We start from the raw sequence: 25,500 nt of genomic DNA, 5'->3' as shown, positions 1-25,500 counted from the left end.
GCAATATTGGAGAATGAGGCAGCAGGGCAGGGAAATCCACATTACTTTCTATTGCGAAGTTTGTTGGCATAACCTCATACTGAGAGTGTAGGTAGATTTAAGGTAAAATTTGCCTTAGTGAAAAGAAATAAGAGACGTGAAAAAAAGAGAAAGCCTAGGAAGAGCTTTGCTGATTGCTGCAGCCCCTGAAGTCCCCTGTCCTCCCTGTGTTATGATGAGGGAAGTACAGTGAGAACTCGGGGTTCAACCTATGGATGGCAGTGATCATTCTCATGGCTCTGTGCAGCACATCAGTCCTGGACGATACCCCTCAAGCATTCCCCATGGACTGGGTGCTCACGCACTGGGGTCTCTCACTGATTTTATGTACAGAAAGGCCAAGAAGAGTACAGCATGTGTGAAATGCAAAGCTGCAGTCTTCAAGTAGTCTACAAACCAAATCTCCACGTCTCATAAAATGTTGCAAAATATGTTTGATGTGTGTTTTGTTAGAATAAAGCAATTTGCTTTCATTCTGTAGTTTTGGCTAGAAGAGTAACTTCCAGATAAGTCTGATTCATAGAAAATAGTCTTAGATTAAATTTCAGAACCAGAACAGAAATCCTGGTTTGCTTCACGTTTGTGTAGATGTCATACTGTATGACCAGCAGACGGCTGCAGTCATACTACTGATACTTGCAAAACAAGTTTACCTGTAATACCTTGTGCAAAATGACATAGCTGAACATGCTGCCTGGATTCTTTTGCATTCGTCCATTTTTCCAGCACTCAAAATTTTCCGGGCAGTTACGTACACATCAGTATGCTGGCACAGGCACCCAGCAGAGCCAAGGGTTTCAGTGGATGACTGGCAGGATGGCCAAAATGACTCAGCACTCAGCCCTGGCAAGGGCACGGATGAGCTCCTCCGTAAAAGCCTGTAAAACTCAAAGACCTCTACTCTGTTTTCAGCTTTGACTCGGGTTGAAAACACCGTTTTCAAGAGGGAGTTTGGACACGGCTGCCGCCGTCCAGCGGCACCCAGCAGCCGCTCACTTCGGCTGCCGCGCAGCGGGGTGTGCTCTCTGTGCCCCGGCCACCGCTGCAAGGAGGCCGCGACGTCAGGTTCCTCCGCCCCGGGCTCCTTTCCGGCATTGTAGCCGGCGGCGTTTGTGTCGGAGCAAACCGCCAGAGACGGTCACAGCCGCTGCGGCAAAAGCGGCAGGGGACCCGGGGACGGGCAGGCGCGACTCGACTGATGAGATTTGCCCTAAGTATTACGGCTCAGGCCGCACAGCGCCACCTGCAGTCCTGCAGTCCGGCCGTCAGCCAGTCAGTCCGTCAGTCCGCCCGCCCCCCGCGGGCGGGGCAGAGGGAGCGGCCGCCTCGGTGCTGCAGATGGGCGGGCCGCCCCGGCCACTGCCCTCAGCAAATATGGCGGCCGAGAGCCAGTTGGGAGCGGCGCCACGCGGCAGCTGAGGCTGCTTCCGCCCGTCAGCGCCCGTCACATGATCGCTGAGGGCTGCAGCTGCCGCTGCCCGTGGCCGGCGGGGCAGAGCGGGGCGGGCGGGCTGTGCCGCGGCGAGCCGCGCTCCCGTTCCGTCAGCGGTGGCGGACGGCGGTCTGACTCTGGGCGCGCTGCGTCGTCCGGGTGCTAGCGAGATGGAGACCGAGGAGGGAGAGGACCGCACCCCGCTGCTGAAGGAGTCCCAGCCCGGCACGGGTGAGAGGAGCGGGGGGCGGCACCGCGGACAGCTGCCGCGGCGGTCTGTGCCCAGCCGGGCTCCCGCCTCGTTGCAGACCGGCCGGTCCGGGGCCGCGGAACTCGGTGGCGCCATAGAGGGCGGGTCGGGCCGCGGCGCCTCCCCGGCAGCGCCGCGCCCCGTGTGCCGCGGCGTCCCGTTGCCATGGAGCTGCGGGGCCCGGCCCGGGAACGGCCCTGCGGGGCCGCGCGGCCGCTCCCTCGCGTGCCGCGGCCGTTGCTCGTTGGCGCGCGCGGTGCCCCTGTCAGGATAACGGCCGCCCCGGGTCCCGCGGCCTCGGAGGCTTCATCCCCCGCCGTTAAGTGCGTCTGGTCTTGAGGACGCGGCGGTGTCAGAGAGTGTTGGGTTAAATAAACACGGCCGTGGGTTCTGACAGGGATCAGGGATTTGTCCCCAGCACCCAGGGCGGGGATCAGGCGTACTGAATTCGTACTGAATTCGTGTGTGAATACCTGCCCTTGGCTTGGTGAAGACAAGTTGGTGATTCCAGTTTAAATGCTGGCACAGCTATTAACTGCTGAGGTCCACTGAGGTTATGGCAGAATTTCATTTTAAGACAGAATATGAGTGAGGCTCATTGCTTGTTATGGAAGTATGGAGAGGAAGGAAGGTGGAAGAGGGCACGAAGATAATTGTAGGAGAGGAGGATCGTTATGGAGTCGGGGCTTAATAACAGAGCTAATGTGTTTAGAGGGTTGTCTTTGATGTTTGATGTCCCAGAACAGACAAGCTATAAAGTGAGATTTTGAGTTTCTTCAGTATGCCAAAAATACCTTAACCTACTTAGGAAGTATATTAACTGCAGTGAGAGGGGCTGCTAACAAAGTTACTTAAACGTGCTGGAAAGGGAGAAATTAGAGTCCAAGTCGGTTATGAAAGCAAGATGTTCTTAAGTTTGCACAATGCATCTTGCTCCAATTGAGGTGGTTCACCTTACCCACAAGGAAAAATACAGCAGAAGAGCAACTTCCTTTAACTGCTGTGGAACTTGAAGCACAGACATGTTTTTTTTAACTGCAATTTAAGAATCTTGATCAATTATAGCTACAGTGTTATCAAACATGCCCCTGAAATCAGAATTGACTGTAGATGGACCCAAGACTACCAATCAAGGTAAGACCTTGATTATCACGGTTTGTTACCTTAAACTTTAGTGGGGTGGGTGTCTGTGTGATTACGGCAATCTCCTGAAGAGGGTGGTCACCGAAGTGCATCTGGAATCTTCTCGAATCTTCTGACCTAATAGTCTCAGTTATTACAAATGCACTTACTGGAAAGACAGGGAAGCAGTAATTTAGAAACCATTTGTTTCAGACTCTCAAATCTATATGTTTGTTAGATTTTTATGATAAATTATTTACAGTTGAAAAAAAGCTGAAATGTGTGATCTTAAGTTCTTGCACATCTGGTTTTGTGGAGCTTGCTCTCCAGAAATGGTATATACCAGTCTGAAGCTTCCAGAGGAAGAGTAATGGATGTTCCAGTTAATCTGCATTTCCAAGGAAGTGTTACATCACCAGTGTAATATTCAGCCTTCTATTATTACTGTTTAACCCCAGCAAATACAAGCAGTGTAAAGGTTAAATAGCTTTACCCATAGTTATATTAATTGTTATAAATTATGTGACTATATGTTTTCTACTTAAGGCAAATTGCTTTTTAAACAACAATAAAGGACAATGGAGCTGCTTGAGTAGTTTTTGTACAGTAAGCACTTCCTGGTCTTGGTGCTTATTGTTTTTAAAGTAAACAATAACATCTTGGCTGCTGTTCTTCATGTCACTTAAAAATCAGATATGCCTTTTTCAAATGCTGCTGAGGCAAAATTTGCAATTACTGCATGTCTAGAAGGCGTTTTGCTTACTTGTACAGTAGCATCAGTTATTATTCATGTACTAAATGAACATAGCAAATACAGTGTCTCTGTATGGACTTTAACAACTTGTGCAGCCACAACGAACTTCCAATATAGTTGGTCAGAGTTAGAGACTTGAAAAATAAGGAAGTTCTACTACTTTCATGAAAAATACAGTTTTGCAGAAAGGCTCTGTTCATGCCCCCACTGAAAAAGACGAAATCACCTAGGCTTATTCCATGTTTCAAGGAATTTGCTGGTCAGGGAGTCTTTAGATAGCTTGTCCTGTCCACGGGGCATACTTTTTGCTTCTTATTGTAGATCAGAGAATCCAGTCAAGAGACATACTGCAGTGGCATATCGGACTCCAGTCCTGTTGTTCATAGATATATTTGTTCTATTCATCATTTGAATTCTGAATAGTCAGAGAAAGACAAGATCACTGTAGACTGATGTAATATCTGCAGGTGCTGATTCCCAGCCTTCCTGGAGTTTCAGATGCCCAGGTTATAAAATTTTCCGTTAACACCATAGTTTCCTCACAGGAGGGAAACTCCACCCTCCACTATTTGTAAATTCAGCAGATTCTTCAAGTAGTTTCTCAACAGTTTGATGTTTTTGCTCAGTGGGTTCAGGCATTCTCAGTTCATAAAGCATATTTGCAGAGCTGTAAACTGTATTTTTTATGGATACAGAATTTATTGCCACTGGTGATGTGCTGGCCAAATTACAGCTCAACTCTGATGCGGATCTCTTGGAACTGATGAACAATCTCTGTCAAATGCTGGAATCAATAGCTGTGTTACAGTGCAAAGTCTGATATCTGGGTTTGAACAGCTGACAGAGTTGACTTAATGCTACAACACAGATTTTATGCTGAATGTAAGACGAATTTTCCTTTGTCAACTTCATTGTTGTATGGTGACTGCGGAAGGGGGGCACACTGGACAACCGGGAAACTGTTACTGTTTCACAGAGGCACTGCAGTGTTTGCTTTTCTCCTTTCTGCTAATTTTCTGTTTGGCTGCTGTCAGCAAAAGCATATTCTTTTACAAGCAAACTTACAGAAGGAAAACTTGTCCTAGAAAACAGCCTGGAATCTCAGTGACTGTTCTCTAGCACTGTTTTAAGAGCCTCTGTTTTTCTTGAACTATTTGCACGTATATGTCAGGTTTCCAGATAATTTTGGAGTTTTTTTTAGTGTGAAGTTCTACTTCGAATAAATTTTTCTGTATTTTAGAGAAGACTTTTGAAACCATTTTTCTAAATCCATTTCCGCAGACCAAAAACCACACTTCCACTGCAGCCCTTACACTTGTGTGGGTAGCTACCAGTTGTCTAAACCAGAATTACATTCGTTTTGCTCATCAGCAGAAAAGTGGGCTTTACTTTTTTTTTTTTTCTCCACTCTCAGCCTCTACCCCTGTTCAATACAACCCTTAATACTCAAAACAACTAGCTTGTTATCTTGCCTATTTTTTTCTTGGCCATAAATTTCTGAGATTATTAGTAAAAACTGCTTATTGGTTTTTCTTATATTGTTAGGTTCTGTTGAAACAAATTTTTTTCATTTTTTCTCGTTTCAGTCCCTGCATGCTGCTCAGCTCGCTACAATCTAGCACTACTGGCCTTTTTTGGGTTCTTTCTTCTGTATGCATTACGTGTGAACCTAAGTGTTGCTCTGGTGGATATGGTTGAACCTAACACAAGCTTAGCAAAGAATACGACTTCCAGTGTGTGTCCAGAGCATTCCTCCACCATAAATGTTCCTCGCAATACAACGGTGAGGTCTCAAACATATTGTCCTATGATGTGGCTTTTAAAAAAAATGTGTGATTGATGACTCATGCTTAGGTGTCAAGAAAACAGGCTGCTCTTTACCGGATGGCCTTTTCGGTGGTTCCTTTAAGGCTTTTCTGAAAAATAATAGCCTTAAATGACTAGTTAATTCAGAAGTGTTGCGCTCAGGATCAGGTTTTATTATGTCCATCCTTTTGGTTCTATTACTTACAAATTGGCTAATCTGACCTTGTAGATCTACTATGACTCATTGTTTTATATGCCAGTAATCAGCTGTTCCTTTTACATCTGCATCAGAACTCGCATCACTGTCCATATTTGCCTGTTCGCTGTACAGTCTCAATAGCATGAAATTTCATTACAAATTAACATGTAATATTTTTCTCCTAAGTACTTTGATCTCTTTCCCACATCCTGATTCTTGTCTTTATATCCTTTATCTCTGAGTTCCCTTCCAGTAATCCTTAAAATCACATTTCTTAACTGAACTGTTGGATATGAGAAAATGCTTTAAAAAAATGAAAACACAAACAAAAAAACCTTTGTGAATTTGGACTTGCATAGATATCATCTTATAATTGAAGCTTATTACTGACTGCTCTTGCCATCTTCCTGCCTTCATTTTGTTCACTTGTTTAGAGGTCATTTATTATTTATCACAAGAAAATGGGAAGAAGATTCTGTCTTATCACTTTTGTGAAATGTATGCTGCTCATTTGGATGCTCATAAATTGGATTTTTGGAAGTGATCCCAAACTTCAAAATCACTTTACTGGGCAACAGTTTGTCTTCTTGCTGACTTCCTTTATAGCTTCATGCTTCTTATCTCCATCATCTTTGCTTTTATTATTTAGTCCACTAAAATCATCCTCCCCCTGCTGTGCTTATCCTATTCTTCTACCTGCTCTTGTGAGTCCTGTCCTTGGTTTGTCTCTTTTTTTTATATTCAATATAAGCATCTGCATCTTGTTGTTTGCTTTTCTGTCCATAAATTTTCTACAAGAAAGAAAAAACAAAAAACAAAACAAAACAAAAAAATTTTCTAGAGCATAACAGAACGTCCACACTGTGATGCAAGAGTGGGATTCACACTCATGCAGACTCATACAGTAGTCTGTACTTGTGTCACCTAACCCAGGTTGCTTAGAACTTAAAAAGGGATAACTGCCTGCGCACTTACCTTTGACGTTGGTGTGATTTTTGTACTTGGGCTAGATATGTCTGGACAGACTGTAAACTACCTGAATTAACTTTCAGCACAACTTTGATTGCGGTATAGATGTGTGTAGAGGAAGGAGACCCTAGGGAGGAGACCGTGAAAGATTTGTAATTTAGGTGTAAAAGACTAAATGATGGATCCAAGTTACATAAAATATGGTCAGAGAAACTGCTATTTTGAACTCACTGCATTTTGTTGGTTTTGTTTTTCTCCTCTTTTTAGGGAGAAAAGTATTCTTGGGATGCTGATACTCAGGGATGGATCCTTGGTTCTTTTTTCTATGGCTATATCATTACTCAGATTCCAGGAGGATATCTTGCAAGCAAAATTGGAGGGAAGCTGTTACTAGGGTTTGGTGTCTTTAGTACATCTGTATTCACCTTACTTACTCCCTTAGCTGCAAATTTGGGAGTTGGCTACCTCATAGCTGTCAGAGCCTTGGAAGGACTGGGAGAGGTAATCCCTTCTCTCTATGCAGCTTGAAAATATATCTGAATAATTTATTAATACATTATAGTGATTAAACCCTGTGGGTGTTGGTATGCTGGAGTAGTATATGGATTGTTTCATTTTGCATAGCTTAGCTTTATTGTTTGGATAATTAAGAAGTTTGCCCTATGTTTTAGCCTAAGCTTTCTAAATAAGAAAAATGTTTTATTTTTGAGAACACTTCTAGAATTATCCCTTCTTATTTGTCAGAAACCAGGAGCTCAGAACAGTATTGTCTGTATTCAAGCAGCTTTTCTAGTATATACAGAATCAAAAGCAGCAGAAATTAATTCTGCCTGCTTACTGTCATGCCTTGCATGTTTTTTTAAAGCGGTTTCTTGCTAAACAAGAAAATAACAGATTGTATTATTGCTTTTTAATTAAATATGCTTTGAAACATGCAACATTGAAGGGTGTTCTAAAATTGTTGCATTTCAACAGAATAAAATGTTGTTTTCTAGGGTGTTACCTTCCCAGCTATGCATTCGATGTGGTCCTCTTGGGCTCCTCCACTGGAACGCAGCAAGCTCCTTAGTATTTCATATGCAGGTGAGAAATTCCCACGCTGGTAACGGGATTAGACAGTTTTACTGCAGTAACGGGGAGGATTGACTTAAATCAAAGGGATTTATATTATGAATTTTAATCAGCATTTAATGTGGAAAGCATAACATTGAATTAAATCTTGCTTTACATTCATTATCTTCATTTATTCTTGGCTTTTATAACCCTGAGAAATGGTATTGATCTGCAACTAAGTATAAACTTCAGATTAACTTTGGTATAAAGTGGTGCAAAGAGTTACTGTGAAGCTGATTAACAGAATCACAGAATGATACTGTAAATAAAGGAGATTTAGTATTAGGAACAAAAAAAACTGGGGCAGAATCACAGGATAGAGATGTTTCATTGTGGAGTTTGTTTTGTTATGTTTTGGCTTGTTTGTGGTTTTGTTTTGTTTGGGTTTTTTGTTGTTGCGGGGGGTGGGGTGGGTTGGTTGGTTTGTTTGGGATTTTTAAAGTGTTTTTGAAGGAAGCCAAGGAAGAAAATCTCCAATGTCCCAGGTATTGCTGCAAGAGCTCCTTGTCAGAGTCCAATACTCCCTGACCTGATTCTTTTAGATATGCTATGTGTGGAAGGTGTAATGCTTGATATCGGATTTACTTATCTGAAGATATTTGCGGTTACACAGGATTTTTGATATAGCAGAGTGATACAAAATATAGTGAAAGCACAGTACAAATGTAAGTTAACACTTAGCAAAATATAGCAGTTGCAATACACGTTTGCATTACTGGTCCTTAATATGCTCACCGTCACGATGCTGGGAATCTCAGTTGCCAGGAAGGAATATGTGGGTTCAAGGCAGCTCAAGTCTGTTGTTCTATTACAATTTCTGTTGTTAGTTGTTTAGTTTTTATACTTAATGTTGGGCAGAGCGACGTATTCACTCCTCTCATGCTGGTCTGGATAACTAAGGGAGACAGTTGCACTTTTCATGAACTTGGGGAGAAACATTTACACCACCAGCTGATCCACTCAACTGTTGATACAGTTGGCTGATCCACACAACTGAAAACAAAGGCCACACTCTGGTCCCCTTTGTGTTGAGATTGTCAGCTTGCTTTGCAACAGTTGTGATCAGTCACACCCTGCATTGTTCCCTGAGCATCATGGACAAATTGCTCTTGCCTGTCTCCCCTGAGCCTTCCTCTGCAGTATTTGTCAGGCAGGTGAAAAATATAGCTTTCTAAATTTAGTAGTCAAAATCGATATTATTTCTTTGAGGATGACAAATTTTGCATTCACTTAATGAACTAATGGTTTGTTTTACTCACTCTTGTTAGTATTAATTCTGTTACAGATTTCTTATTTGACCTGAGCTTCATCAAGGACACAGGGCTATCCCAAATAAACTGCAACTACAATTTCTCAAGCATCTAGGCCAGTCCAGTGGCTCACTTGTGCTAACAGGAATGAAGCCTTAATCCTTTCTTCCTCACATTTCGTCACTTCCCTCATAGCCAAGTGTCTCATTCCTTCCTTTGTGCTGTTTCAAGCACTGATCAGACCCTTCCATAAGCCACTTTAACCCACCTAATGCAGCAGAAAGCCTTTTTTTTCCCCAATCTTTTTTCTGCTCTATTAATGAATTAAATCTGCTTTAAAAGAAGTCTTGGTGTGAGAGCCAGCACACAAGTTAAGCAGAAAGCACAGAGTTGGAGTTTGTCATCTACTGTATTTACCAATTGGGAGCTTTTAAACTGTCCTTTTATATCTTGTGAAATTTTATGCTAGTGTACTAGTAAGAAGAGTCTGTGGCCTTGGACTACCAATTGTTAGCAGTCGTGAATGGATAAGGCATCTTGTGTAAACTTAGCAGTGTTTCCTTTTCCACATGTTCTCATGGTTGGCAGTCATGTGGTCTGTGGTTTATTTAATCATGATCATGTTGATTTTCTAAGAGAACATATGATTGAGGTTACATGTAGTTGTTATTCTGATTTATATTATGCATGAAGTATGTGGGTTTGTTTTTCATGGCTGAACATTTCTGCCTCAAATAAATTATTGTTTCATGAAGATGGAATCTAGGCAGTCAGTATATCAACATAAAATAATGTTTTCTGACTTGGGATTATGTTTGTAGAAGTGATTGTATAACTAATATTGAGAGACAAAGTCTACTATTTATCACAGGTAGAATTCTTAAGTATGTAAATAGTATGGGTTGGGTTTCTGGTTTAGACTTGGGGGACGAGGAACCCAACATCCTTTGCAAAATATATACTGAATTATAAACTCAATAATAGTTCATTCCTGCTTTTGGCTTGTATGTGTACTGGAATCTGCTCATCTTTCCCTTCTTTGCCTGATTCCACACTGTCTTGAATTCAAGGACTATGGGATTTGAACCTACTGGTTATATGGATGCCTTCTGGCTCTTGTTCCTAGCTAGAGGAGCTAGTAGGAGTTATGAGAAATGCAAATTTATTATATCAAGTCAGAATATTCCCCCTCTGAGGTCCTTAATTGTACTATGGTCAATTCTCCCTTGTTCTGCAGCAGTGCCAGTTGACTAATTTGTATTGTTTTGGATGTACTAGAACTATCGCTTTGGAGATGAACATGCCAGGAATGCCTTTTTTTTTTTTCCTTTTGCTTGTAATTTTGGATGCTTAGAGCTTTGTGGTTCCTTTTGCTTAGAGCTGCTAAAGCAGCTTATTGTGTCTGTGTTTCTTTAAGGCGAAATGGCAGCCTTGTAGGGGTGGTGACAAATCTTTTCTACATGATTTATTACAGAAAAATAAAATAACTGTGAAATACCATTTATTTTAAAAGGGTCTATAGGAGATCTAATTACTGTTTTTCCACTTTGCTTTCTTCTGGTAGGTGCACAGCTGGGAACTGTTGTCTCCCTACCACTATCTGGTTTAATTTGCTACTATATGAACTGGGTTTACGTGTTTTACATATTTGGTAAGTGCTGGTTTGTTTGTTTTAATTATTGGAAGTACAATCCGTATTATTTTTTTAAAGCATAGTATATAATAAAATTTATTTTAAGATTTTAAATTGTGTTTGACATGTAGTGTTGCTATTTTATTCCTCCTGGGAAACTAGAGATATTTAAAGCTAAGTAGATTCCTGTGTGTGGTTATGTAAGCCTTGCTTCCAATGAGCAAAGCTGTCTCCGAGTTGGACAAAAGCTGGTACGAGTCAAATGCTGTTAACTCTCCCACCACTTGGAAACAACAGGCTGAAATTTCTTATTTGAAGTGTGAAATTGAGTTAATAACTTTAATCCAAGGAACAAATTTCTACTCTGAATGAAAGAACATGTGAAAAGTTATGCTGCTTTAAATGGAAACTATATGGAAAATCTCACTAGAGTCACAGGAACCTTGAAGGAATGCCCAAAATACCAGCCATAGCATATTTACTGTGAGTTATGTTATAGAAGAAGCTCAAACACAGAAAATATTTTCTAACAGCACATTATAGATCTGACTGATGCATTTTATAGGTCTGTTTACAGGTCTGAGCCATTTTATATTCTGCATGGGGAAGGGAGAATTAGAAGAAAAGACAAAGATTACACTTTCTTCAACAAAACAACCTCCTATTTTTGTATAAATAAGAAGGGTTCAAAACAAAGAATTGGACAAAATGAAATAAGTTACAGTGTTATATAAAAGTACAGTTGATTTGGACTGACTGTTGAAAAGCTATCTTTTTCAAATCACAGTTCTGGGGTTTGTCATAAAAATTTAGAGAAGGATTGGTACATCAGTTAAGCTGTACGTTGTGATATTCTTTGTATGTACACAAAATGTTTTTGTGATTAAACTTAATGTGAATTATTATTTCCTCTGAGTGAGCCATGTCCTTTGTGTCTGTTCCATGTAACTGATAAAATAGAATATGCATGTGTACGCAGCTTTCTTGCTGTGAGGCACTTCCAAGAGGATGAAAAAAAAACAAACACACACACAAAAGAAACAAAAAACCCATCACCAGCCAAACACTCTCCTGCTTAGTCTTCTTTATTCTTTATTACCTCTAAATGTGCATTGATAAGCCGCTTTGAGGAACTACTCTTTGTCAATAAATAGAAAAATAATGTTTATTAAAATTAGATTAGAGTATTTGGAAAAAACTTCAAACTTAATAATCTAAGAGTGTTATTCACTAGATATAATTCCTTATGTTTTTATTTCTGTCTCTTTACCCATCTTTTCCCAACAATAGGTGCACTTGGTGTATTATGGTTCTTCTTCTGGATGTGGTTGGTTAGTGATACACCAGAAACTCACAGGAGCATTTCACATGCTGAAAGAGAATATATACTCTCTTCTCTGAAAGATCAGGTATGACACTTTGGTATAGTTCTGCTTACTTAAGTAAGAACATAAACCACAAATATTGTCATAGTGTCGTGCTATCTTGATGTCTAGATAAACATCCGTAATCTGAGATAGAGGCAGAAATTGTCAAACAAAAAATTAAAAATACAGTGCAGTTGTATAAGTTAGAAACAATCAATAATCAAACACAGCATTTATAATAAGGCCTTTTGCCACAGATGTTGTTGTGGTGCTTTTGAAATAAAAAGCTCAAGTCTATGATCTTTAAACTAGATCCAAACATGTATAATGTATTTAAACTTTGTAATACAACATTTTGCAACTTTTTTTCAATGTGTCTTCTAGAGTAACAAAGAAATTACTGTTAGCAGGGAAAACATTTTGAAAATGCTAATGAGTCAGTTCCTAAAGTGTGCATAAGAGATTATTCCTGTGACTAGGAATATGTATTTACAGGCTGCGAAGCTGGCAAGAGACACAAGTTAATATCTAGGATTGAGCAGGAAAGATTCAGCTAAATAAACCCTGAGGTGTGACTTTAAATATTTGATAATTTATAGTAAAAGTGGGAGGGAACAAATCTCAACAAGGGAAAGCATTCTTTTTGAAATTCTGATTACAAAACATACTAGTAATTGGTTTACTTTGCAGTAGTAAACAACTGAGCAGTAACATACATTAGTATACCTTCAGTGAGAACTGAACACAGTAATTCAGTCATTGCTGGTGACTTGCATCTCTCGACTGAGGCTTATTTTGTGCCCTTCAGAATGAATGATCAGCACAGAGTTGGGTAGGATCAAAGCACTATATTTAGTTCATGTGAATGCCCTGATCACTTCTTCTCTTCCCTTTTTCTCTGCCTCTTGCCTGCCTAGCTTTCTACACAGAAATCTGTTCCCTGGAGACCTATGTTGGAGTCCCTTCCACTCTGGGCTATCGTTGTGGCACACTTCTCTTATAACTGGACTTTCTACACACTTCTCACGCTCTTGCCCACATACATGAAGGAAATCCTGAGGTTTGATGCAGAGGAGGTGAGATAAATAGAACTATAGCCACTTTCTTCTGAATTAAAGGAATAATAGAGACTTTCCCTGCTATTTAGAACAGAAGAACCTGTTTAAGACCTTGGAATGTAAATGTATAGCTGGGAAAAAGTAAAATAAATCCTCATAATTAAGCTGATGTATCAAAAATGTTATCTGCCTTGTAATTTCCACTTTTTTCAGGACTTACTTGACATTTAGTTTAATACTAGCTTTTGAGCTCATTTTTCCAGTTGAAGATTCATGCTATGTGTTTTTAACTGCTCTGATTTAAAACAATAACTACAAAAATATGGTTTATATGGTTGCTTCAGATTTTATAGCTTGTTTCATGGCTTCTGAAAGATTATCTACTATTTTGCTCACTCATAAAGGAGAACACTTTGAGTTTAAAAAAAAAAAAAAGAAAGAAAGAAAGAAATAACTGAACAAGTGACATTTTTGCAAGTATTTTAAGGAGGGGGTGGAGGAAGAGGAGAGGAAGCTTCAATCTCATTGGATCCATTTCCAAATTCTTACTTTCCTTTCCTTGAGCTGCAAAGGTAAAATAGTGATGTTAATAGGATGAAACAAAATCAGAGACTGAAGGTCCAGAAAGAGTGCTTTGCAGGGATTTTTTTTTTAATGAAATAATTTATCAGGGAAACATTATGGCACAGGGGGTTAGAACATGCTTATTTATAGCAATTACTTGACTGTACTGGTCTTTATTTAATGAGAAGATTTCAGTGACAGCATGGTTTACCTGGAGAAGCTGGTACAGCTTGAGTAAAAAGGCACTCAGAAATTTCAAGAAGTTTAGCATAGTATTTTCCTGTTTTAACATGTGAGACTGGTTTAGAGCAAACTGAAGATGCACACCATGCAGAGGTGATGCCAGCAATCTTTTGAGGAAAAATAAGGAATATCTGTTAGAAGAGGAGATTGTAGCAGGGCAAGCTGCAAAGTGGTGGGAAAAAACAAGCTAGATTTGCTGCTTGGGTTCCTTATTATGTCTCTTGAGGGAACACCTGCATAAATGTCTGTGAAAGTCATATGCTACCACAGCCCTCAATTGCATCTGTTTTGTAAAATGTTATTGCATTAAATGCTAACAGGTTCTGCTATGAAGTGGTTTCCTATGTCTCTGGTTTATGTTTCTTCTTGTGGAGTGACTTAGAGTACTGACTGTTGTGAACATTAAAAATAAAAAAGGCAGCTTGGATAATAATGTTGGGTGAACTTTGTTGCCACACATTTAGGTGGAAATTGCATTGCTGTTTAAAATATTGTACAGCTGCTACTGTATAGTCCACCATTTTCCATGTTATAAAAAGAGGTTGGTTAAAAATAATGCTGTGTCTTTGAACAGTGCTCCAAAATAAGTTGATATTTATTTTTTTTAATTTTTTTTTTTTTTAATTACTGAGACTATCTTCTATTTTTCAAAATTTTACTTATTGCTTTTGAAAGATAAGCACTGAAACCCCACAGGCAGTATGTTTGAGTGATTTCAGGTGGGGATGTTTCTCATCTCATTTCCAATTAAATTTTGTAGGGAAGCTTTCACTTCTTTGACAAATATACATTGTATAATATTATATAAACATTAGGGTATTTCTTTCCAATAGGTATCCAAATACTTCTTTTTAATCACAGATTAGGTCAAATTATAGCTCTGTTCTCAGTAATTATCCATAATTGTACAGAAAGGCTGTAAATTTTTACAGCTTACTAGTACCTTTTATTTCCCCTAATCAGAAAAACATGCAGAATGAGGCAGAAGTCTCTAGACAGCTCTCGTCTAAAGTAACGAGAGTTAACAGGTGATTTCAGTGTCAGTAATGTCAGGTCCTGAATAATATTTTTGCTTTGGGATCATAGGATGTCCAGCCTGGATGTGATGAAAGCCCTAGCTCTGTATCTTGTCTCTGATTACAGCCGGCATTAGATGTTTCAGCAGATAGATAAGGGATAACATAATGCTGAATTTATAGTAGTACAAAACTCTGAAATTGCATATAGCTTTCAAAATTCTGAATAATATTTACAGCTTCCACTTCACTTTAGCAACTCACTTGATAGCCCATTCTACTTGAAACTGGTGTTGCTGTAGACTTGCGTGATCAGGTTAATGTCCAGAAAATATATTAATGTGTAGTTTTCTTTCTCCGGAGCCCAGTTGCTAATTTAAACCTTTGAGTTTTTGTCTGGCTGCATTGGTAGATATGGATTAAGTCATGCAATGGAGCATTTACACATTGGTATCTTTAAAATGCTTTGCTTTTTCTATCCTTAGGTTTCTCTCTTATGTCAATACCAACAGTTGTTATGTGGATGGATGGTTTTGACATCTCTGGTTCAGTCTCTGTTAACACTCCGGCACAAGTGATTTTTCAGCATATTGAATTGTCATTTCAGTGTTTTAATTGTCTTTTTTTTTTAATCTCCTTAACAGAATGGCTTTTTATCTGCTCTACCTTATTTTGGCTGCTGGTTATGTATAATTTTGTCTGGGCAAATTGCTGATTATTTACGGGAAAAACAGAACTTTTCCACTGTTTGTGTTCGCAAATGTTTTACCCTAATAGGTAGGTGCTAGTATTATCTCTGTCTGGAATGTATTACAGTATCAATTTGGGAAAAATGAAGGGTTGGGGAGAGTAGTGTGACATTCTGCTGTGAGATTAGGTGGGATTACACATAACTTGAGAGGAGCATCTTTATTTGTATATTAATTTGTCAAGAGTAAATCCTATTTTTCTTTTTTAAAGTAGGCCTATTGCATAAGAGAATTATAAGAGACTGCTAAAACCTTTGTTTAGGTCAAGATACATTATTTTTACAAGCAAACTGATTAAATATATGTTCAGGTAGAATTGCTGTTAAAGTGGTGATAATCACTTGACAGAATGATACCTTGTGAATGGCTTTCCTCAGCTGAGGTTGTTCTACCTGAGCCTATTCCCAGCCCTGTGTTGTTGAGTGTTTTGTTTATTTAAGAGTGAAGTAACTAAATAAGAATATGATTGCGAAACTTGCTACCAGGGTAGGAAGACCAACAACTAATTGGGAGGAGAGATAATCTGAAATCACCAAGAGATCAACAAGATCAGGTTTTTAATTAATACAGCTAAAGGGCTGTATTTACAAATAAGTTGATTGCTCATTAAAAGAGGGATCGGGGAAAGAAGGAATGAAAAAAAGAGACTAGGCACAGGATCCACACAAGTTGCAGCATGCTTGATGTATGCCCATCCTTGATGCCTTCTCAATTCTGCTGATTCAATTACTTTCTTTAAAGCAGCTCTTATAATAAACTCTCAAGCATTTTTTATATTTTAAGCCCACACCATTTTGGTGATCCAGTTTACTGCAGGGCTTCACGCCCAAGTACATACAACTCAGAGGAAAACATGCTGTTGGGAAAAGCAGGCCTTTTAGGTTGGTTTCATCAACAAAAGCGTGTACTTGGACCCTTTTTCAGAGATCATGATGAGGTCCTGTAAATCACCAGTTCTGGTGGTGGGAAATGGGTACCAAAGTTAACTGCAGACAGAAAGCAGTGTGCAGTAGCTCACCATGGCTGCTAAGCTGTTTCAAATACCTGATGTAGTATCTCTAGGTTCTCTAAATTGTACAGCAGGCTCCAGTATAGATATACCAGGCATTCAAATCTTGTAAATGTGAAATAGAGCCCATTCTAGAAGCAGTCTTCAGAAGAAATATACGTGTGTGTGTGTGTATATCTGTGTGTGTGTATATTTGCGTGAATCCTTCCAGCTCTACTTTATTACGTTCTGCTGAAGTCAGTGTTTGTTTCTGAACCCTGAAGAGTTAAATGGGGATAATTTCTTCGCAGTGCACTGTTCACCTACCAGTGTCAGTGTGGCTTCTATTATTTTTACAACAATAAATAAAATTAATTTGTGAAGTCATTTCCAGTATCTGTTGATTTTTGTTAATTTATCTAGCCGAAGTTTGTAGCTAGAGTGAGATTTTTCTGGTCTGGCTGCCGTTTCCTGAGGCAAGAGCACATGTGCTCTTCTTCACAGGCACACTGTAATGCATGTCGTGCAGTACTGGATTGTGTACACTAGGTGGTGGTAAAAGGCGTATAGAAAATGTATACACAGCTTAGCGCTTCTTACTGTCTCTCCTGTTAAAAGTCCATTGATTCTAAGATTTCTGTCTTAAAGGAATGATTGGACCTGCAGTGTTCTTAGTAGCAGCTGGATTCATAGGCTGCAATTATGCTCTGGCTGTTGCATTCGTGACCATATCAACAACACTAGGAGGATTTTGTACATCTGGCTACAGTATCAACCATCTGGACATAGCACCTTCGTAAGTATTGCTGAAGCTATTCGTAATGCACGTCATACACTTATGACCACTGGTTTTTTTGTATTGCTGGGGTCCCTGGGGGATGTAGCTTTGGACCATATTCTGTACACACTTGAAATGTAAACACTGATAGTGACTCAGGTTTGTGATTTTAAGCACTGTGTTTGCAAAAAGTGCAAGTCTGGCAAAGGATATGATATAAACAATGGTTTATAATAAATCCATTTTTGATCCTGCAGTAATAAATAATACAATTCCTGTAATTATATTTACTCATTTTTTGTCCTGTTTGGTTAATGACAGTGTTTTTGTAACAGTTCAATACAAACAAGTATTTCACCCTTTTGAACTTTGCCATTAGAACTATCAACCTTTAGCATGAACATATTCATATTTAAGTGCTGTGATACAGGTAAATTATTTGTATTTGCAAAACATATTCTAGACACTAGTGTCAAAATCTTGTTATGAGTAGGTGACCTATTAACAGTAGATGATGAATCCTGTATGTACAGGATTAAATGACTAGATTTTAAGAATGGAAAGTTAGACTTCAGGCTGGAATTTCTTCAGTATGTTACAAATTCAAAACTTGACAGATCCATCAATTTCCTGAAGGGCATGGGTGTATGTGTATTATTTTGAAAGTCCACATAAGCATTCTTTGCACTAGTAAAAGTCAAATACTTTGCTTTTTTTTTCATTTACCGATTTTCAGTAGCACTTAGATACGAGCAGGGTCAAAAGACCAGAAAAAGTGTTTCTGTACAAATGTATAAGGTGAAAACTGTTTAAGTGTGAGTGGAAAGGAAGAAGCATTTTGCAGAGATATTACCTAGGGAAAAAATCCTTAAGATCTGGATGACTTATGTGGGAGACCTCAAGTCCAAATTGAAGATGGTATCCAGGCCTCAGCAGTTGGAAGGACAGTGGTCATGTCAACAATGATGGACAAGTTTTGACTTAACAGATAGGTATGAAATAGTGGGAACCCAATTAATCTTGGGATGTGAGATTAGGTAGCAAGCAAGAGGGAAGATGTTGGTGGCCAGCTATAAATAGCTTGTACTATGAATTGAATATGAGATAAAGAATAGCTTCTGTGATGAACTTTGTTTTAAATCAAGTAGAAATATGAATGGAGAAGATAACTTTAAAGCAGGGCATCTGGAGTATTATGGGGCTGTTGTACAACTTCTGCATCATGCTTATCTTTGCACAACTACAGCAGTTAGTTTACTAAAAATGTAAATATTGACTAAGAGTTGGACTTATTTATTTTATGTCTCTGTGTCTAAAAATACAGAACATGAGCATTAATGTGGGAAAGCGTTATTACAGTAAGTTACTCAATGGCAAAACTTGAATGTCTGTGCAGTTCTCATTTGCCTTCTTTTCTCTGTCCATTCCAAAATAGTCTTTGTGCTGTTGTTGTAATATTGCCCTGCACAGGCCCTTTCCTTTGCTCAGTGCACAGGATGGATCGTGCTCTAGAAATGACTGAGCATTGTAAAGGGTGGGAGACTGACATTCATTCCTAACCCCTCTGCCTCATAGTTGTACAGCATGTAACGGCTAAGGACACACAGTTGGACACATAGTTGGACAGCACATAATGGCTAGGGCAGGGCATTAAAGGAGAAAAGGGTCACATTTAAGGTAGCTGAAGACTGTTCTGGGAAATTCAGTCCTTTCAGTGCTCTGTCACAGTTTTCATGAGGTAAGTCAGTTGGATCAGACTCTAGTGCAATCATGCATGAGGACCATGTTCATACCCTCTGGCTTTAGGAATCCGGACTTGAAGGTTAGGAAGATGAATGGGCACTTCTTGAGTATGGTTCAGACTACCATAATATGTAAAGGGGGTCTGCAGCAGCTCGAGTCTGAATTTAAACATTTCAGCTGAGAAGCTAGTGTTGGATCCAGTGGCATTAATCAAGGCCTAGCTTATTTATTGCTTGTTTACACATGCCTTTTCAAACTATTAAGTTCTGTTTTGCAAAAATGGTATGACTCAGGGTGCTCACAGAAGTCAGTGGAGTTGTGCTTTAAATGTAAGAACAGTGCTGTTAAATACTCTTAAAACTAGATCCAGAGGATCTCAAATAAAAGCATGCAGTAGGCACACATATTCTATGTTTTCATTTCCTGTCTGTAGGATGGGTTTCACATTGTCACTCCTGTCTCTCAAGAGTGTTGTGAAAATAAACTAATATTGTGAAGGGTTCTACTGGAAAGGGTTTGGGATTATTAAAATTCTACTGGCAACAGCTGAATAGTAGCATTCTACTGGATAGCTCAACAGTATACAGAAAGCAAGGCTTCAGTCCATGCATTGAGCAAGTGAAGTGAAACAAAACGTTAAATGATGCTCATTAAGTGAGTACAGTTCATACTATCCTCAGAGTGCAACAGAGCTGTCACAAGAAAAAGGAAATAATGCAATGGTAACGTGAGCTGATGCGAGACACATGCACAAGGAACTTCCGCGTACCAGGGGCAGATGCAGTTTCCAGAACTAGGATGTTGTGTGTGTTTTCTAATTTGAGACACACTTCACTTGGCATTTCTAATGTATTTATTTCAAGGGTAAATTTGTATATGACAATATAGAGAGTGGTTTAGGTCTTAAAAAAAAAAAAAAAAACCACACACACACAAGAAAATAATAATGTGTCATGATGCTGATACATGTCAGCAGGCATAACTCTATTCACCGCATGAACTGCTGCTGACCACTCTGACCAAATCTCACTCTGTTCTTCCTACCCTCGGCAAAGTCCTGCTTTTATTCCCTTGCATTTAAACCAGACAAGTTCCTCCAGCCCTTCTTCCCTCTCAGATAAGCAGAAGGGAGCATACTGATTATGAGTGCAGGAGGAGTGGGTGTCTTGCTGATATAGCTCAAGAGCTTTGGCCAGACATTTCCTCTAGAGGCAAATGGCAGCATATGTGGGGAAACTTTCCTGAATGGGAGCAAAGTCAGGGTGGATTCTGTTTTACTGAAATCAGTGATTCTCTGGTCAGCACATGCATACTTTAACTCAGGAGCAATCTGTCCAAATGGAGAAAGAGAAGGAAAAGGGCATGTCCTCGTAAAAAAGGTGGTAGGGAAAAAATCTTCAAATAGAAAATACAAAACCATCTAAGATGAGAGGGAAAAGGAGCCTTTGTTTCTTTCCTACTTTGTTGGATGAAATGGACAAGGTAGACAGTCACACTTCCAAGGAAACACTTGACATAATTGTAGAAATCTGAAAACAGGGTCTGCATAAGACTGTGAAGGAAACCTCTGCTAAGAGTTTAACCAGAGCTTGATTTTTTTTTTTTTTTTTAAATTTACTGAAAGATATCAAAATCCATAGGAGTGATTCAAACCAGTTTCAAAATGCACTTAAATGCCTATTTTAAATATTAAAACTGTGCTGAATAGAATAGCAAAGGGTCCCTTGTTGCTACTAAAACTTGCATTGTACCAAAGAAATAATTATTATATTCACAGGAAAAGGTGAATGAAAATACTGATACTGAAGAGAAAACAGTATTTGCTATGTGGTTTTGGTTTCTAACATGTATTTATCATGTCGTCAGTATGTTGAATTGGAGTCGTCAGAGGCAGGAGTGGTACAAGATTTTTCTTGTGGGAAAACCTATTCTCGTCTAGCTCTTTAAATACATCAGTATATTGCCATGATTACAATTTTTAGCATTGCTGTTACCATGAGCCCTGGTAATATTCCCATGGCTGTTATACACTAAACACTTCACCTGTTTTTTCACTCTTGAGTTTACTACTTCACTGCTCTGCAAGTTGATTTGTATTTGGTTACCCCTACTATACCATAAGAACCTGACCAACAGCTTGCTATTACTCTTGCTCTACAGACATGTCGCTTTGTGGTTTCCCATTTCATGTGGGAGTCTCCGTTGTGCTATGGGAGTGGCATAGCAGTTATCTGCATCAAACAGCAAGTGCTATCAAGAATGCAACTTATGGCAGAAACACTGGGCATAACCAGAGGCATTCAGCCAGAAATTGGTTGCCAAAGATCTCTGGCAACCAGGGAAACTATTAAACTATGTTTAGTTTTGAAAGTGTGTGTTAGCAGTATTGAAGTGCTTGAAGATGTTGAAGACAAAATGCATTTGATTCTACTTAAAGGTTTTAAATGGAGTTTCATTGCATGTGCTTGTCTTCCTAGGGGAAACTTTTACACTTTCACATTCAGCTTTGTAAAGACTTATTAATTCTTAAACACCTTCCTAGATAAGAAGGCTACATGCTATATTTACAAGAAATAAGGATAGTTTTAATTTGAACACTGGAGCTCAGTCTAAAATACATTGCCATGCTTTAAACTGATATGTAGTGCTAACTTTCAAGAAAAAAAAAAAATCCACTAGTAGTCTACATAATTTATTCTCTTTCTCAGGAAAAAACATGTTTCTCTAATATAGCTGGAATGGCTATACATATCACAACCTTTTGTAGCAATGCTGTATGGTGAATTCTCCTGTTTTGGTAAATAAAACGTCAAATCTATGCATCTCTCTCTGGAGATGAAATAATATTTCTATTGTTAAAATCACTGAGAACATTATTTCACTCTGCTCAACAGCTTGAAATGATCACTGGGAGGTAACTCCTTTCTCCTGTGTTAAACTGCAACTATTAGTATTTTGTGTGATTCTTGTGCCAGCAAATCCACCTTAAAATTCTGAACCACAGGGATCTGTGCTCTGGTAGTTGGAAGGTCGAGTTCTGCTGCAGAATGTCTAACTCTTATTTCTCTTCAGTCACAAGTCTGCACTTGTGCTACAGTTTAAAACACTGTCTTTCAGTATTGCAACACTCCTATGAGAGAGATCTTTAATTGCCTAGAGATGAGGTGCTGACAGTCAGATATTAAGCGAGTTACCAGCTTTTCCCAGCAAGTTTTATGGCCACTGGTGCATATGCATGGATGTGTGTGTGATAGAGCAACAACACATTCATGAAACAGGAAGCCTCAAAAGGGAGTTGTAGGAATGGCAACCAGCAAAACGGGTTGAGTCAGACCCATTTCCTATTGGCCTTGACCTGCAGAAAGCTGAGGGGAAGGATTGCCACAGCGCTCTGAATTCCAGTCTTTGGAACACACACTCCGTAGTGGGAGAATATACATCCATGGTGGTGATATTGCCTTCTTGGCAGACATAGTTTAGCAATGATACCTGAACCGACACTTACTGTTGCCAAACACCACTCTGGTGTACTCCTTGTTGTCTTTCCACTTCAAGGCATACAAGGTTTACTTTCTAACTTCTCTGATGGATCCATTCCAGACAGTTTGTCTGTGGCTTAGGAAAGAGGATGTGCCTTTGGATTATGGATCCTGAGTAAAGTTATGAGTAATTTAAGTTAAATTCCATAACTAGCCTCTGGAAAACAGAGACATATGCACCAAGTTGTCAGTGAGTTGTTACTAGAATAAAAGCAAGCCATTCCCACTGTGATATTTGTGGTTTAATTTGTCTGTGTAATCAAGATGACACCTATATGATCAGGTTAGCCAAAATTGTTTCCATGACTGATAAGCAGGGTGAGTTAAAAAGCAGTATTAACAATTTATCTTGCAGGTATGCTGGAATTCTCCTTGGGATCACAAATTCTTTTGCTACTATCCCAGGAATGGTGGGGCCAGTTATTGCCAAGAACCTCACTCATAATGTAAGTCTGCTTATTATTTTTTCAGTTATTATGTTTTTATTGCCATTGAATGAAAATTCTCTCCTAAGTCTGCAGTCATTAAATGAAATCTGGGTTATATATGTGAGATGTACTGTTACGTTGCTGTGAATGACTTCATTCCCAGCCTTTATTCTTCTGATTCTGATCAGGAAAATAAAGGTGAAATCAAAGAGCTGTGTAGGACTTCAAAATCACCTTATATTCTCTAGAGGCAGAATGAATGTGTTTTCATCACAGTAAAACTCCGCTAAAATGCCAAGTAGATGAGACAGTTGTGGTATTATTTTAGCAAATTAAGACAAGTTCTTACTTGTTTTCTTTTTTTAAATCAGTCTCTCACATGAGGTATTGAGTTGAGGTCAGCATTTGTCAGTTGAGGGAGAAACTGGATTCAAATGTGTGGTTTTTATTATGCATCCCTTTGTATGTACATCACAGGATTAGGACATTCTAAGCTGTGTTAGTTTCATAAGACACCTAACTTGAACAGTGGTAGATTTGACTTCCAAGGTGGTTTAGTCAAAGGGTGATTTGGATTAGAAAAAGGGAGTGAGGAGCTTTTCATTTGGGTTGTTTTTAATCAACTATATGAATTATTCCAAAATATTTTAAGAAAGGAAGATGGTAGGAGTAAGTTTATTAATGCAGTTGCATCGAGTTGGTGATCACTCCAATGCTTTTTGTTTTGTTTTGTGTTTTTAATAATAGGAAGATACTAATTAATACATGAATCCAAAAAACTTAGTTCTTCCAGGCATCTTAACAAGTGGGATTTTTTTGTTATTTTTTTGGGTCGGGTTTTTTCCCCCCATACTAATGTAATGTTCTTGTATTATTCTGGTTTTGTAGTATAACTGTTCACAGGTTTCTTACAGTAGTTATCTGGAATTTTTTTTTTTTTTAAAAAAAAGCCTTAACACTTCTACAAATCTTATTTATTTAAAAAAATTAATAAATAGAAACAACACCAACAAAACACAGTTCTTTGCTACCAATGTCTTAAGGTCTTTCTTAAATAAGAAATTTAAGAAGATTCCTCTTGAAATCTGAAGAAAGATAACTACCTTGTTGGGGCTATAGATCTTTTGATTCTAGAATATCCACATAGTGGTCATTAAGAATAGCTTACTGCATAGTGCCAAGCACTTCAGCTCTTGGATCACCTGACCTGAAAGCACAGTAGCGTTTCACATTACAGAGACATTCCCTGAGAGTTTGGGTAGCCTTTATGTAAATGTGAATTTTGATATGAGGGTTCTGCATCTCAGCTGATAAACTGCTCCAGGTAGTCTAATGCGGTTCTGATAGGGCTGTACTATTAAACTGAATGTGACTATACTGATGATTTGATCTTTTGTGTTTGTAATGCTTTCATGGTGATATGAAATCATGCTGAATAGCATATACATTTAGATAGGCAAGGCATGTAGCACTGATTTTAAAATTTCTTTTTTCTTGAGTGTGGAGCTACAAATTGACTGCATTTTTTTTTCTTTCCCCCTTTTGACAGAATACTGTGGAAGAATGGCAGACTGTTTTCTATATTGCTGCTTCTATTAATCTATTTGGAGCAATTTTCTTTGCATTATTTGCAAGTGGAGAAGTTCAGGACTGGGCAGTCAGTGGATATCACTTGCATAGAAACTAAAAAAGATATTGAAAAAACAAAGCTGTGCTGAATCCCAGTGTGCTCAAATTACATGAACAGAAAAGTGCCTTGCCTACTGATGCCTAGGAGACTTCAGAGCTTTTCAGTTAAACTATTTTATCTGTACATCTTTTGTACTGAAAATCATTTGATAGCATATGTGTGCTATTTCCTAACAAGAAACTTCTTGGATTAAATATAATAGTTTCATGCTGGGACTTGATATCAAATACATGATCAGAGAAAACATTTTATATTGGTGTGCTACGTTCCAATTCTTTCCAGTTTTTAATATTATCTGAATTAATGTGTAGGCAGATGTATGTTGATACTGAAATGAGAGGAAAAAGCAAAATGATTATGTAGCACTGTAAGCAGGAATGGCATGCAAAAATGTGAAGAAGTGTTTTGATTTCCATGATGAAACTGATAGGTGTTTTGCTGTTTAAAAGTCCAGAAGAGCTCTAGTTTTCTACAATCTTTTATAATACATTTATTTTGTCAGTGTTTTAATGGATATCTAAGAAATGCACACAACTTTATTCTATTTTACACACAAGTTTTCAATGTGTAAACATTCCCTGTTTCATGAATGCAGCTTCAGAATGATACAGAGCAACGAGGAAGTAAAATGTACTGTTTTGACTAACAGAATAAGCCATGTGTTACTGTGCTCTATGGTGCGGGGTTTTTTAAAATATGCCTTATTTTTATTCATTTTTGCAAAGAAGCAGCAATGTGATGCTGTGGTTTAAATCTAGGCAGTATGCAAG

The 25,500-nt window shown here is 38.8% G+C and overlaps 1 protein-coding gene across 3 annotated transcripts; it reads left to right on the top strand.

Moving 5' to 3' along the window:
* The first annotated feature begins 1,432 nt into the window (after nt 1–1,432).
* On the top strand, nt 1,433–24,989 carry SLC17A5 (solute carrier family 17 member 5). 3 transcript variants are annotated; one of them, XM_080342724.1, is made up of 12 exons: nt 1,433–1,702; nt 2,787–2,855; nt 5,184–5,380; nt 6,839–7,072; nt 7,567–7,654; nt 10,499–10,585; nt 11,858–11,976; nt 12,852–13,010; nt 15,460–15,592; nt 17,201–17,348; nt 22,968–23,058; nt 24,590–24,989. In XM_080342724.1, exons 1-12 carry the CDS (start codon nt 1,642–1,644, stop codon nt 24,725–24,727), a joined length of 1,524 nt encoding a protein of 507 aa, XP_080198850.1. In that variant the 5' UTR covers nt 1,433–1,641; the 3' UTR covers nt 24,728–24,989. The 3 variants fall into 3 exon arrangements, with proteins under 3 accessions (XP_080198850.1, XP_080198851.1, XP_080198852.1); XM_080342725.1 differs by lacking the exon at nt 2,787–2,855; XM_080342726.1 differs by lacking the exon at nt 6,839–7,072.
* Nucleotides 24,990–25,500: the final 511 nt, after the last annotated feature.

This window comes from Nesoenas mayeri (assembly GCF_963082525.1).
Source record: "Nesoenas mayeri genome assembly, chromosome: 3".
Taxonomy (NCBI): Eukaryota; Metazoa; Chordata; class Aves; order Columbiformes; family Columbidae; genus Nesoenas; species Nesoenas mayeri.
The sequence above is the reverse complement of the archived record's forward strand: the minus strand, read 5'-3'. Positions and strand labels throughout refer to the sequence as shown.